At 29.6% G+C, this 13,995-nt stretch overlaps 1 protein-coding gene across 1 annotated transcript; it reads left to right on the top strand.

The window, feature by feature from the left end:
- The first annotated feature begins 9,341 nt into the window (after positions 1-9,341).
- On the top strand, positions 9,342-12,558 carry LOC105139168 (Serine/threonine-protein kinase WNK (With No Lysine)-like protein). Its single transcript, XM_011045526.1, has 7 exons — positions 9,342-10,059; positions 10,189-10,239; positions 10,649-10,777; positions 10,941-11,046; positions 11,238-11,279; positions 11,406-11,462; positions 11,651-12,558. Exons 1-7 carry the CDS (start codon positions 9,929-9,931, stop codon positions 12,389-12,391), a joined length of 1,257 nt encoding a protein of 418 aa, XP_011043828.1. The 5' UTR covers positions 9,342-9,928; the 3' UTR covers positions 12,392-12,558.
- Positions 12,559-13,995: the final 1,437 nt, after the last annotated feature.

The following is a 13,995-nucleotide window of genomic DNA, read 5'->3' as shown; positions in this document are numbered from 1 at the left end:
TGAAAGAATTATGACAAGAATAGAGCTATAATGTAATTTTATGTATTACAATCCTATGGTATTTCAAAAAAGATATAAACTTGAGCTTTCTTGTTCAAATGAGAGCATATATATATTGATTAAGCTATACATTCACCGGAACATGTGGAAGGAAAGACCCGAATGCTGGCTAGATTATGGTCATGCATTTTGACTAGTATCATGTCTAATTGGAGTACTACAATTACAAGATATGATTTTGCTTTCGTTCCTTGTAAAACTTCCTCTTTCTTTGTTATAAATCTGTAGAATAGAACATCAAAGACTGCAAAAATCTCTTATAATTTCTCATATATCATTCTTTGCAAATTGTCATTGTATTAGAGCATGTTATTTTGAAAATTCTTTCAAGAATCATAATGCGTCCTTTTAAGTATTCATGACAGTTAGAAGCTATCGTTGATTTGGCATACTTCATCCAGCCTTGTTAAGTTTTTTCAGTTGTCTAGCCTATTTAGATTCATAACACATATGATACTTTAGTCTAATATCCACGAGACCATGTGTGGTCTATCATTTCTCTTGGTTTGTTGTTAGTAATGAAGTTTCAAAAATCAAAGTAGCTTGAAAAGAGTTTTAGGTTAGATAGTCGGTTAATTAATTAGCCCTAACAATTTCATTCATTATCCCTAACCAAGGTGGTTGATAGCTTGTATTTAGTGCTTAGTAGATCAAGGTGATTTGTAGCTAATACTAACAAAAGGTTCTCTTTGGTGGAGGTGAGAACTCTTTAATACTTCAATAAGTATCTTTTTAAATAGAAAAAATATAATAATATTATAAAAAAATGCTTTGAAAATATATATACAATAGAGAATGAAGATTATGAACCTTTGTTATGAAGGTCTCATGTGTATTCATAGCTTATGAGTTTTGTCTTTTATGAAGAAGAAGAACTGAAGTGTAATTTTACCTTTGTGATATTAATTTTGAGTTGTATTGTGAGTTATATTCCACTCATTTTATCTAGCAAAAAATTGGTGACATGAAAGACTTTAATACATCTAATAATCTTGGTGAAGCATAAACTTGTTTAATTAAGACTATTTGTTGAGAAATAATTCTTATATGATTTTATATTAAAAAAATTATAGAATTGATGGTGTTAGACCCAATCATCTATTGGGTCTAACTAGTGTCAAAACCAACATGCCTGAGATAAACACACTTCCAAGCTCATCTACGGCTAGGTTTGGCTAATGTCAAACCCAACATGTCTAGGCTAGGCACATTACCAAACTCATCCACTGCTGAGTCTGGCTAACACTAGACCTATCAAGTTTGGGGCTTGGCACATTATCAAGTTAATCATGCTTGGGTTTTGTACTGGTCATACCTAATATGCATGGGTCTTAATACATTACCAAACTTAATCATGACTAGATTTGGTTGGCATTAGACCTAAAGCTTAAACTTAATATGTTTAAGGCTTGGCACACTGTCAAACCCAATCATTATTAGGTCTGGTTAGCAGTAGACTCCATATGTTAAAAAAGGTTGTTTTGTTATAAATAAATAAAAGAAAAACTAATGTTTATTTTTTAACTTGCTGTTTAAACTTGCAATTAAATTCGTAACTAAAGAAATATAATATAGTCTCTTCTAACTAACTTTAATGGACTCATTTTGGGTTGCAAGCTAATAGGCTTAAATTAGTAATTAATTTATATAAGTTTAATAATGAAATAAACCCCTAAACAATGTCTAATGAGTTAGGACAAATTGAAATTAAAAAATAATTATTCAACATTAAATAAATAAATAAATAAAATAGGATAATAGAAACAAAGTTTTCTTGCTAAAATTCCTCCATGTAACCCAAATCTCTAATTTTCACACATTCTTCATAGAATTTAATCCTAAATTCAAACACATCATTATCTCTCGCCTAAATGAATTAATAAGCCTACCATATATAGTTGGAAAGCTTGAGATGTCAACTTTCAATCCCAACTTGAATCAAAATAAATATTCATTTGTACCTTCATATATGTTATAAACAGCACACAAAGATCTAATTTAACAACTTTGATAAGATTCATCTAGTAAATTCGACCTTCTTAAATAATATATACTAAAACTTTATTTGACCTGAAAATTTACCATAATATATTTTCATATGTCTAGTATCTTTTAATAAAATTTTAGCTTGATTTGATGTATGATTTGAGAGATATGTTTGATCTCACAAAACTAGTCAATAAATATTTTAAGGCTAAATTAGGACCTGACTTGGTTTGTATCAAATGTCTCCCAAAAAGTATTTAACAAATGATACAAAGTTCATTGAAACAACTTTACTAGGTGTTCACTCTTCTATATTCACTGTTATTGGTTTTATCATGTAAAAGACTCCAATTTCTCTTTTACTTTTTTTACTCTAATATTTTTAACCACATGTCTAGATATAAACAAGTTTTTTCTACTCTTAAACCTTACCTACCAAGTCAATCCATTATCATAACAAATTAGAACAAATTGCTTATTAAAGGTATTAAGATAGTCTGTTTAAATAACAATTCTACTAGGCCTTTATCCCTCACTAATACCTTTTATGTATGAAAGTTAGTGGCAAACTGAATTTTTTTAGACATTTGATGGTCAAAATTGCTCGATTCAATTTTCTCTTTATGGTTGTGATGTCCAGGAACTTTCAACAGGGAAAATGATATAGAAGAGGCATAAGTGAAGATGTTTATTCCAATTTGATTCCACACCAATATCGTTAAAATGTTTAGTTTCTCAAAAAAAAATTTCTAGAAAAACTTGGAGCCTTTAACACCATCATCTTATATACTCTCATGCAAAAAAGCTTGAACATGTATTTAAATTTGATCTTCTTCCAGATAAACTAAATATAAATTATTTGATTTTTTAGAAACATTATCAAAGTTGTGTTATTGGTAAAGCATCTAAATTGCCTTTTAATATTAGCACTTCTCATTTTAATGTACCATTTAATCTAATACATTGTGATTTGTGGATATCTTCACCAATTTCCTTTTGCTTAGGGTATTGTTATTTTGTTTTGTTTATTGATCAATATTCATAATGATTAAAACACAATCTCAAAAAACTTGATCAAATTAACTAACTTGATTGATAACAAAACTTGTATAACTCCATTAAAACATTAAGTGTGTAAAAGCTAACCAACTTTTTCTTTATATAAATAGTTACAGAATAAGATATTACGAACTATAGAAATCTCTTATAATTTCTCTTTAAATACATATATATATATATATATATATTTATAAAATTTGTAAGAACCTATTTAATCATTTGAATCTATATAAATATTGTATCCATATGAGCTTTATAATTGTTAAATAATCACTCAGGAAAAAAGCTTTAAAGAAAAGATGCAGTGTTAGGATTCAAACTTATTATCACTTTGTTAAAAAAACTTCTACAAATAATTTCATATTAATTCTTTTGATTTTTAAGGGTAAGAATATCATTCTTTGTTAGCTATTATGAAAATACGCTAATTCTATTCTTATTTTAAATTTTAGGTCATTCATTTATATTTAGATTGGTGTATTTATAGGGAAAAAAAATAACATTGCTACCTTTTTTATATAAGTAAAAGCATAACAACACCTATTAAAGGTGAAATAAAATAAAAAATAAATTTGAAGAATATAGTAACAATATTTACCAAAAATCAATAGAATTGTGACACCATGAAATCACATAGATATCCAAAACTAATAACCAAAACTAAAGCATAAAGTTTTTTCATATTTTTTATGATTTTGAAGAATTAATCAAGATATAGTAAGTTGATTCCAACCTCCACTGTTAAAAAAAAATCCTTTCATATTTATTTTGATTCTAATAAATGGAAAAGGGTAGAACTGTCATCTTTGGGGGGCGAAAGTGAAAAGGCATGGTAGAATTTTTATTTTTTTTAATTTTGGGTGAAAGCGAGTAAGAATTGCCGGTAAAGTTCATAATCCAGCTAATGCCTAATGGTGCCGTGTATTGGTTCAAGTTCAATCCATTTCCCACCACTAGAAGAAAGGAGTTAAAAATAGTAACTAGAGTAGCAACACAGGGTTAAGGGATTTGGAGGTGGGGCCCGGAAAAGATTCGGTCAGACGGATTTGGAGCGACGCCGAGGGCGGTCAATGCGGAGGTGAGAGGTCTCGGCCAGGTGTGGGCGGCGTCTCAGAGGAAGAGCGCGTGATGTTGTTGAAGAGGATGTCACAGGTAGAGGACACAGTACTCCGCAATTCGTGCGCATCGTTTTCTTTATGACAAAACGATGCACCGACTCCCTGCCATGCCACGTGCGCACGTGACCCCTTAATCCCACTCCCACCCCCTTGTTATTCCCATCTCTGACTCTCTCAACCTTTTTAATTATGTATTAAATAAATAGTTATTTTTTAATTACAGAGAGCATAATTTAATAATCATAATGCCACCTGCTTTGCCTGCTTGTCTTTTCAAGACACTGTTTGTTAACGTTGTTCAATTCAATTTTTTAATTATTTTTTACTTTTAAAACATCATTTTCTAGGTGTTTTTTAAAATCTAATATACTGGCATTAGAAACAAAACAAAAATCTAAAAAATAATATTTTTAATTAAAAAATATTCTTATAAGAAAATCTTACACTACATTATCAAACACATTCTAACTTACTAAAATAATTATAAAGAATTAAATTATTTTAATTTTTAGGATTTTGCCTTCAATTTTCCATTTGAATTAGTGAATAACATGATTTTAATCCTACTTGTACGTGATTTTGAGAATTGATTTGTTTCAAGTGACACCTTTTTAACAAGTAATTGGGAAGTAAATAAAATAAGCTAGCCTTGCAAACATTGCGATGAATATTTGAAAATAATAAGAATTTATTTGACTAAACAAATAATATCCTGCTTGAAGAAGATGGTTTTGATCATATACAGCATAACTAAAATCTGTGTGCTCTAGTCAACTAAACACTAAAAGGATTAAGTAAATAAAGAATGCCTGCCTTATTATTATTATTATTATTTACCTTAATTTTCTAGCCAATACAAAGATAAATATTTTTTATAATTACAAAAAAAAAATAGTATATTATATAACAAGCAATAATCTTGTTCATCCCTAAAATAGTTGATAGATTTGATATATTTAAAAGCAATTTTTTTAATAAATTTGGAATTGTGTTTATTTTATATAAATAAATTTTTTTATTTAAAATAAATTTTTTAAATTATTTTAATGTGTTGATGTTAAGAATAATTCTTAATAAAATTATTTTAAATTATTTTAATATGCTCACAGACAACTATTAATAATTATTTAACTGAAAAATTATAATTGAAAGACCAATTATTAGCGAGAAAAATAATAAAAGCAATAATCTAAATCAATAAAAACAGCATGCATACTGTAGAAAGCAACAGGGGAAGCTGTGATCTTTCTTTTCTTTTTTTCTTTTTCTAAATTATAAATATTTAAATCATCTTAATTAATCTTCAAAAACCTTAAATTAAGTACCATGTAAGCTGTGATCTTTCAACAGGCTAACCTTTGGAGATAAGGGCCGGAAGAGTTTATTTGTAAAAAATATATATTAATAATTTTTTATTTTTTAAAAATTATTTTTAATATTAATATATTAAAATATTAAAAATATATTAATTAAAAATACTTTTAAAATATAAAAACGAACCGAGCTAAAAAAAATTTAAGAAAAAGAGAGGTGACGAAGCGGCCACAAACACCGCCTAGTCCTTTTACATTCCAGCCGTACAAATTTTATTATGATCAGCCCTCAACTCCGTCCTTACAAAACTGACATTACAACATTATTATATCCCATTAAAATATCAATCCAAATCTAATCTCCAGAGGGCTTCCCGTCGCTTTTGACCAGTAAAGATTCTGTTCAATGCCAAACAGTCCTAGCTAATTACACTTTTTTACTTTTTATTATTATTATAATCAGTAATTAGTGAAGGGTGAAACACTAGGTGGTGTTTGGTGATGTTAACTTGAGAGAAACACCGAATTAACCAAGGTAGATAGACAGATAGCCACCATCCAAAGCAAAAGGAGTTGAATATGATATAATCACCAAGTTCTATGAAAAGGGGAGACTGTTGCACATGGATGGATGCTTATGATTTCTTGTATTCAGAGCAATGCCTCGTCTCAGGCTTCCAAACCATGCTTGCTGTGTTCACACACTCCACACTCGAAGATCCTTGAGTTTCTTCTTGCCACCATCCCTGATCATTCATTCCCCCTCGTCTTTTTCATTTAACACCTGTTAAAGCTGTGGTTGTGTTCATTTTTCATGAAATTTTAATTTTTTTGAATGATTTTACCATGTGTTTATGTATTGTTTGGATGTAAACACGTTAAAAAATAAAAATAAAAACATTTTAAAAAACTATTATATTTTTAAGAAGTCCCTAATAGATTATATTTTTATATAAGTTTTATTTCTTTTGTAATATAAAAGTATATTTTTATTCAAACAATTTATAATAGCTGAGTTTAAAATTCCCTTTTCAATGATATTTTCCATGTATTTATTACACTTTTTAAATAATTTTTATCTTTAATAATTAATTAAGTGAGATTTAATAGTGAGATTTTTTCTCTTTTATTTTTTAATTCATGTATGTGTCTAGGTCAATATCCGTATATCTTTATTAATTATACAAATTTTAAAATTAATAATTATATAAATTTTTAGCAGGTTTAAAAAGATTCGAATTTATAATCTTTGAAAAATAAATTTAAAATCTGAACAATTAATCTACATTTAAAATTATATTTTTTTCCTTAATCTAGTATTTTGAATATAAATATGACTACCAACGTATTAAGGATTGAGGATAGGATGAGGATATGGAAGTCTATGGATAAAATTCTCAATAATTAAACATAAATTTTTTTGTTAGTGATTGGTTATCGTTCATAATCCATTTTATTACTTATTAATTACCCTGTTAATTAACTAATATATATATATATATATATACATGGAGGGAGTTTTAGCGTGAGAATTATTTAAAAATATTTTACTATTTTAAACTAAACATAGGAGGAAGACAAGGGAGACAAAAGAGGAGTCGATATATGCAAATTCAACATCTTTGAAGCTAGCATGTAGCTGTTAGTCGACGGCAATGAGTTGTCGAAATGTACCAAGAATTTAATGGCAATTGGGGTACAAATTAATTTCAAGTCCATCAAAAGAGTAGCAATTCAATACTGTACCACACCGTCACAAGGCCAATGTCAACAGCCTGATTTTTTTTCTCAATTCTTTAGAGATTTTTAAGAATCCCATTGAAATTGTATTTCTTTAAATTTTAATTTTTTTATTAAAAATTATTTTTTATTTTTAAAATTATTTTAATATGCTGAATTCTTTTAGCTCTTATTTACAAATTATTGTATATTATAAAACAAGTTATTAGTTATAATCCCTGTATTTTGTTGTAGGTTACATATTTTTATTTTTTATAAAATAGTTATATATAGGATTTTTTTTAGTTTAAAAAATTTAACTTCAAATAATACACATAATTAAATAAATCAAAAACTATGTGCACGAATAAATAAATAAAAAGTCCTTAATGATACCTAAAAATAAAACTTGAAAAATCAAGAATTAGGTATAAATCAAGATATTTAATTTTGAAAGATGAGATATTTATCTCGTTGTGTTTGCTAAATTTATTTGTTGAAATTATTATTTATTTAAGCAAATAATAATAGAAATAGAGACACAAATTAAATTGATTGAATAAAACAAAAGGAAAATAAAATTATGCAAAGTTGTATGTATTAGAAATATTATATGAAAATAAATTTTATTTATTTTAAAAAATAAAGGTCATCCATACAAAAAATTATAAAAACTCTTTAAATTTAAATACATAACTAAAAAAATAATTGTCATTTAAAAGAGGTTCTTCAAACAAAATTAAAGAGAGAAAGGATACTAATTTAAATATAAATTAAAAAAATTTAGAGAAAAAACCATAGAAATTATTAATTAAAAAAGAATTAGAAAAAAACCATACTAATTTTTTTATTCACAATCAAGGCGGATTTTTTTTTAAAAAAAAATAGACAATGCATCATCTGATTTGCTTATATTTGAGCTATTATAGTGGTTGAAAAATTAAGATTTAAGTTTTTTTATCCAAAAATTATTTTTAAACCAGAATACCAATAAAAACACCGAATAAACTGTGATAAATCTATTCATGGTTTTAAAAACCTAAAAAACCACCTGAGAACCGAAATCTACCAAAATTAACCCAAGTTTAGATCTATTTTTTCACCAATTTTAAAGGTACAAAAACAATTAATATGAACTTTTCTTATCAAATGAAACAATTTGACATAAATGTAGTCTGTTTTAGTGGCCTATATTAGTGTCAATGCCATTTTTTTCTCTCTACCTATGAATCCAGTGACCTCTCTCTCTCTCTCTCTCTCTCCCTTCCCTCTCAATCAATGTCTAGAAAATAATAAAAATAATTTTTTATACCAAAATTGAGTTGGAAAAATATTGAGGTATTGAAATTGAATAATTTGAGTGATTTTTAAAGTTTAATGACCAAAATCCATTTTTCACAAAACTTATGGTATGATACTCATGTTTGGTGTTTTTTCCATTTTGATCACTCTTCTTTCAATCTTATCTTTTCATAAGAAGTTAAAATTAATTGATTTTTCATTAGAAATAAATTGTTTGGCAAAAAAGATTTATAAACTAAATTCAAAAAAATAAAATAAAATTTTACTCTTTTACAATAACATGTAAAAGAATTAACAATCAAGTCTTGCTAGGTGAAAAACCCATTATATGTGGAATAATATTTTTTTATTTATATAGGATATTTAGACTAACTTAAACGTATCTTAACTAATTTTTATATATTTTAAAATTAATAATTATATAAATCTTTAATATTAATAACTACCAAATTTAAACCTAAGAAGCAAAATTTTTAATCCCAATTACTTATGACAGAGCCACCTCCTCCCACCTATATGATTATGATTGTACGTGAAATAATTCTTAATAGCTCACCCCGTTGTAGATTTTGTTCGCTATTCATTGGATTGGGGTCTTCGTGATTATTTTTCGTGGTATCCTTGTTGACCTTGTCATCGAAACAAGGCCTTTACAGTAGGCAACATGAGGCAATAGTGCCTGCAAAACCAAGTCAAGAACAACCAAAACCTAACCTCAACACCAAAAAACCGAGATTTCCAACAAAGAAAAGGGATAGAATAGCAATTTCGCGCTATAGAAGAGAAATCAGAACTACAAATTTCTACCTCTCCCTTCTCTATTCTTGGCAAAGAGACAGAGAGAGTGAAGGTAACAGCTGTCCCCACCCCCTTTTTTTCATGGTTTTAAGTCGACACCAGAAGAAAACAAATTGAGAAAAGAAAACATCCTCTTGGACCCCCTCTCTTTGCCCTTGCCCTCCCTTTTAACCCCAGACCTCTTTGATCGAGATCACCAACCCGTATTACTACAGGGGCAAGCATAAAGAACTGGACACGCATATTGAGAGAGTAATCTCATCAAGAGAAACAAAGGAAAAGGGTACATTCACCTTTGTGGCTCTTGAAGAGAATTTACTAAAGAGAAAGTAAAAAAGAAAGAAGAAAGAACAGGATATAAATAAGCAGGCAAGTGCAAAACAAGGTTTGTGTAGGCAGTGTTTCAACAGGTGAAGATAGAAAAAAACAAAAGAAACGCTTAAAAGGGTTTCTGTTTCCAAAGGCAAACTGTAAGTGTGGAGTGAAAGAGCTTAAAACAAAGGGGAAAAAAGGACTTACACCTCCATATAGCGAGATAAAGAGAGAGGGACTTCTAGAGAGAGAGAGACAGAGATGGTGGGCTCAGGAGGAGCAGATAGGAGCAAAGAAGCTGTTGGGATGATGGCCCTTCATGAGGCCCTTAGAAGCGTCTGTCTCAACTCAGACTGGACTTACTCTGTCTTCTGGACTATTCGTCCTCGCCCGTATATGTCTTCCTTTTTGTGTTAAAGTTTCTAACTTTCTATCTCTATAGTACTGTTCAATCTGTTTCGTGCTCTGCAAATTCTGTCTTTCAACTGTTTACTTGAATGGGTTGTCTTTCTTTTTTGCAGAAGAGTTAGGGGTGGTAATGGTTGCAAGGTTGGAGATGATAATGGAAGCTTGTGAGTTTTTACTTTTTTTTCCCCTTCTATATTCTCTTTTTGTTTGAAGAAAACAAAGAAAATGGGGACGATAGTGGACCGATAATCTAATAAGTTGTGATTCTTTGTACTTTTCCTAGTATATGACAAAGTTCCCTAAAGTTAGAGCTTCGTTACTTCATTCTTCTTCTTTTTTCTCTGATTTTTTCTCAGTAACCAAACAAAGCATTACTCTTTTGCTTCTTGAAAGAAACACGCAGGACATAGATTGTTGACTCGTGTAATCAAGCACCATGTTTAATCAATACGTACATGTTAATTACAAATGGGTTTGATCAATTACGATAAGTACGTGATTATTCAATTTGCAAGCAAGTGAAGTCTTGGTCTTTTAATATGAATTTAATTGTTGACTAATTGACTTGTGAAGGATGTTGATGTGGGAAGATGGGTTTTGTCGAGGGAGAGTTGGAGATTGTCTGGAAGAAATTGATGGAGAGGATCCTGTCAGGAAGGCATTCAGCAAAATGTCCATTCAGTTATATAATTATGGAGAAGGGTGGGTACTGGGTAGGTGCTATTATTTTGGTTTAAATTCTCACACTCTCTCTGAATGAAAGGAAGTCTTCTCTATCTAGTAAAGTGGTTAGAGAGCAAAAATCAGAAAGTGAAAAACATATGCTGTCCATGTGTTTTGATTGGTTTTTATTTCTTCTGAGCAGGTTAATGGGAAAGGTTGCTTCAGATAAGTGCCATAAATGGGTCTTCAAAGAACCTACTGAATGTGAACCAAATATTTCCAACTACTGGCAAAGTTCATTTGATGCTGTATGCAACAATACCCATAAATCCTCCTCTTGTTTTTCTTTTTTTCTTGCTTGCCTGATAAGTACCTGTAAGAAGATTGGACAAAAAGTGGTGTTGTGAATTTAATGTGCCTCATTATTAGTTAAAGTTAGATGGAACCATATTTAAGATTGTTGATAGTAACCTTGTCTTCTTGAATGTTTCGTTTGCAGCTTCCTTCTGAATGGACAGATCAGTTCGAGTCTGGTATTCAGGTCAGCACTGAAATAGTTAATTTACAGTTATTAGGCTCATTTTTCTCTGTTCTTTTTTTTCTGCCAATATCACTTTTCCCTCGTCGAGTACTTAGATTGTGTTCCGCATTTATTAATGTTGACCAGACCATTGCTGTCATACAAGCTGGCCATGGCCTTCTACAACTGGGCTCCTGCAAGATCGTGAGTTATAATTTTTTTTTTTTATTCTGAGAACTTGTCATCTGGTTTCTTATTTTTCCTTGAAGAATTAATTTTGAAAAGTAATTTTCCCCGAAGATCTTTAATGATTGTTTTTTTACTTGTGCACAATAACTGTTATTTACTTGTGGTGAAGTTTGATCTCACGAGGGCACCATTCATATTTTCAGATACCTGAAGACCTTCATTTTGTACTACGAATGAGGCATACGTTTGAATCTCTTGGCTACCAGTCTGGTTTCTACCTCTCCCAGCTCTTCTCATCGACCAGAAACACTTCCTCTTCTTCCTCAATACCTACAAAGCAATCTGCAATTCCAACCCGTTCAACACAGCCCCTTTTCAACTGGGGTCAAAGACCACTTCCTTCTGCGGCAGCTTCTTTGCTTTCTTCACAGAATTTTCAAACCCCTGCGGCTAGACTTGGATTTCCACAAGCCAAAGATGAGCCCCATATGTTTATCCTTCCCCATTCATCTGAAACCCGAATGGAAGAGATGATGGGAGAGCATGAAAATGACATCAAATGGCCCAATGGTTTGTCTTTCTTCAATGCTCTCACCGGACGGGCAGATGATGCCAAGCTTTTGTTTAACCCTGAGAGCATAGGAAACAAAGGAGACCGCAATCACCACCCTCATATCCTTGAAGGGAAGAGTCCAAATCCAAATTCAGATGCTTCAAATATGAACAATGCTGGTGGTATGAATCCCAACGAGTTCTTGAGCTTAGATTGCCATCCTGATAGTGCAAGGAAAATGGAAAACAAGTTCAAAAGGAGCTTTACTTTGCCTGCAAGAATGACTTCATCATCTTCCACATCGGTTGATCACCATCAGCACCATCCTGTGGAGTACCGGAATCCTGAACCAGGGGTGTATTCAGACGTCATGGAGACTTTCTTGGACTGAAATCTGCCTTAGATGGGGAAAGGATGAGAACTTGTATCTAAGGGGCAAAAAAAAAAAAGAACCTTTTGTGCTTTTAGCACTGGGACTCTAGTGTTTGTTTTATTATGTTCTTTTACTATTTTGTGTTTCCTTTGTTAATTCACGGATCTTCCTCATCATTTGTCGTAGCTGATCGATCGCAGCACAAGTTTTTTTTTTTTTTTTTTTTTTGCGGGATAGAGGAAAAGTTAGTAGTGGGATTATGCCACTTGCTTGTCATGTTATGTCGAGGCCGAAAGCGAAGCGTTAATGGGTTTCTCAATCATCTTAACCAAATCCTAGGGCAGGTTTAGGTGTGCTTTGATGATTAATTTGTTTTGGATTGTTTTAAAATATTAATTTCATATATTTTTAAATAGATGAAGTGGGGCTGGCTTTATGGTGCTGTATGGTGCTTGGAACCTCAGGAGGCAGGAGGCAAGCAGGGATGAAAGCCATTGGCCAATGAAGTTCTTTCATGCATGCAACAAATTAAAGATAATCAAGAAAAAAAAAAATAAATATCAGTTGACAGTGGAGTTTCTTGTCATGGTTTTGATTATTAAAAATAAAATAAAAAACTAGTTCTCATGGGAATTTAATGTATTCCCTGGTATAGACCACTATTTAAGGCAATAATATAATTATTTTTTTCCATAAAAAAAAAAAATCAATGCCCTTGACCCTTGGTATTAAGGTAATATAGATTTTTCTACAGGGTTCATTAATTATTATGAGATTAACAGGAACAATTCAGTTTTTTATCTTTTAAATACATAATGAAAATATTATACTACCATTAAATGTAATTATTTTTTTAAAGATTGATATGAGCAAAAAATTGATAAAAAGGTTATAAGAGACAATTTGATTTTTTTACATTTTATAAATATAATATAAAAAATATATTACTCTTAAAAGTAAAGTTTATTAAGCTTGTATCCTTAAGTTTTTTGTTTTTGGTTTTTTAGTTATTAGAAAGTTGATTGGGGAATTGATTTGATTTTTTTACAAACATAAATATTATTTTTTTTAAATATTAATCAGTATGACATATTAGCTAGCAAGTGAACAATACACATGATTTTATTTCATATCAAAATGCTCCTTTCTAGGATGATATTGGAAGAGTCTTGTCGTAATCTTTTCATTAATATCAATATCACATATGTATATGTTGAAGTTAATGGTTGGATTTTAATGAATTTTTTTCTTTTTATTTTTTTATTATTGTCAAAATATAAAGATATCATTTTATTTTTTTTATTTAATTTGATTTTTATTTATTTAATTTTATTTTTTATCATTTGATTTATTTATATTTTTATATTAAATTTGCTTTTTATTCTTTTAATTGATGTTTGTTTTTTACAAGCTTCATAATTTTTTATGTTATTATTTTTTTATCATTATATTTTTTTGATATTATATAAATTAATTAAATTTATTAAATCTAATCACGTTAATAACTCTAGCTTTAATTTTTTTTAAAGATTTGTTTTTTAACAAATTTTTTTACATTAAAAAAAGAAAAAGAAAAAGAAGGACCGTCCCCCACCAAACATAAAGCGGGTACGATGTGGGTC

Source organism: Populus euphratica, unplaced genomic scaffold, assembly GCF_000495115.2.
Source record: "Populus euphratica unplaced genomic scaffold, PopEup_1.0 scaffold139.1, whole genome shotgun sequence".
NCBI classification, from domain to species: Eukaryota; Viridiplantae; Streptophyta; class Magnoliopsida; order Malpighiales; family Salicaceae; genus Populus; species Populus euphratica.
Note: the sequence above shows the minus strand (reverse complement) of the source record. Positions and strands in the feature narration are given on the sequence as shown.

What these genes read in the sequence shown, in the direction of transcription:
- LOC105139168 (XM_011045526.1), top strand. Translation starts at nt 9,929, where the DNA reads ATGGTGGGCTCAGGAGGAGCAGATAGGAGCAAAGAAGCTGTTGGGATG. An exon ending in GGAGATGATAATGGAAGCTT is followed by an intron (nt 10,240 to 10,648) that starts GTGAGTTTTTAC and finishes TGACTTGTGAAG; the next exon opens with GATGTTGATGTGGGAAGATG. An exon ending in TTATATAATTATGGAGAAGG is followed by an intron (nt 10,778 to 10,940) that starts GTGGGTACTGGG and finishes TCTTCTGAGCAG; the next exon opens with GTTAATGGGAAAGGTTGCTT.